At 74.9% G+C, this 1,269-nt stretch overlaps 1 protein-coding gene across 3 annotated transcripts in view; it reads left to right on the top strand.

Moving 5' to 3' along the window:
• Window positions 1-1,075: 1,075 nt before the first annotated feature.
• Window positions 1,076-1,269, top strand: part of AGO2 (argonaute RISC catalytic component 2) — a 97,287-nt gene continuing 97,093 nt past the window's right edge. For 2 of the 3 annotated variants that reach the window (XM_059395215.1, XM_059395214.1), the window contains exon 1: window positions 1,076-1,151. In XM_059395215.1, the coding sequence (XP_059251198.1) occupies window positions 1,130-1,151 (22 nt within the window). In that variant the 5' untranslated portion in view covers window positions 1,076-1,129. The remainder of the gene's footprint in view (window positions 1,152-1,269) is intronic. The other variant, XM_059395216.1, reaches the window with a different exon arrangement.

Raw genomic sequence — 1,269 nt, 5'->3', positions numbered from 1 at the left:
GACTGGCTTCCCTGGGAAAGGATCCCCAAACAGTTGGATCCAGGGGTCTGGAAGGATGGAGGAGGATTTGGGTAGGAGGGACGGCTTTGCCAAGTACAAGGCGGGTAAGTACCGAGACGCACGGAGGAGTATGATGGGGTCGGAGAAAGGCCCCGCGGGGAAACCCTGCGGAGGCCCCAGAGCGCTGGGGAGGAGCCGGGGTTGGATCTCAGCATTGATGGCAGCTAAAATTGACCAAAAACTTTATACAGTTCCAAGTTTTTTCCCCCCAGGATTATCTGGGTGCTTGGCCGGGAGGTGGCGGTGTGGTCGTGTAAGAGGGCCAGCACGCGTTCAAGTTCAAGCTCCGTGCCGGGAGCAAGCTTCCCGACATGCACGTTTCGGTAATAACTTAAAAAAAGAAAAAAAATCCAGGCGGGGACGCTGGGGCGCGCGGACTCCAACCGCACGACGCACCGTGTCCAAGCTCCCCGGGCCCAGGTGCGGGTAAGGGTGGCGGGGCCGTGCGCCCCTCCTCCCCGCCGCGGCCGCCGCGCGGGCCCCCGGCGAGCCGCCAGAACGGGCTCCCCACGCGCGCCGCGGCGGCGGGGAAACCAGGGGCGTGTTTTCTTTTCTTTCTTCCCGGCCTCTGGCGGCAGCGCCGGGCTGGCCCGCTCCGCCCAGTCGGGGAGACGTCGCCGCTCTCAGTGGCTGGGAGGGGCCCCCCGCCCCGCGTCCGCCCCCCCCGGGCCCCCCCACGCGCCCCCCGCCCCGGCCCGCGCCGTTCCCGCCCCCAGTCCGCCGCGGGGCCGCGACCCCGCTCCCCCCGCCCGCGCCGGCTCCCGGCCGCCCGCGCGCCGACCCCGCCCCTCCTCCCCTCCCCCTCCTCCCCTCGCCTTCGCCCCGCCCCCTCCGCTTCCTCCCCTCCCTCCTCCCCTCCGTCTCTCTCGCCCCTCCCTCCCCCCCCCCCCCCCCCCCCCCGCCCGCCGCCTCCGCCCGCCGCCCCGGCCGCGTCGGGTAAACCTGTTTGGCGAGGCGGCCGCGCCGGGGCGGATCGTGCGGCCGGCGGCTCCCTCCCGGCTCGCGGCGTCGGGGCCCGTGGCGCGCGCGCGGCCGCCCCTCGGCCCCGGAGCCCCTCGGCGGCGCCACCATGTACTCGGGAGCCGGCCCCGGTGAGTCCTCGCGCGGGGGCGCCGGCCCGGCCGCTCGCGCTCGTCCCCGCGGCGCCGGCGGCGGTTGGCGGGCGCGGGCCGGGGGCCGGGGGCGGGGGGCGGCGGCGGGCGGGGGTCG

This window comes from Mustela nigripes, chromosome 3, assembly GCF_022355385.1.
Source record: "Mustela nigripes isolate SB6536 chromosome 3, MUSNIG.SB6536, whole genome shotgun sequence".
Taxonomy (NCBI): Eukaryota; Metazoa; Chordata; class Mammalia; order Carnivora; family Mustelidae; genus Mustela; species Mustela nigripes.
Note: the sequence above shows the minus strand (reverse complement) of the source record. Positions and strands in the feature narration are given on the sequence as shown.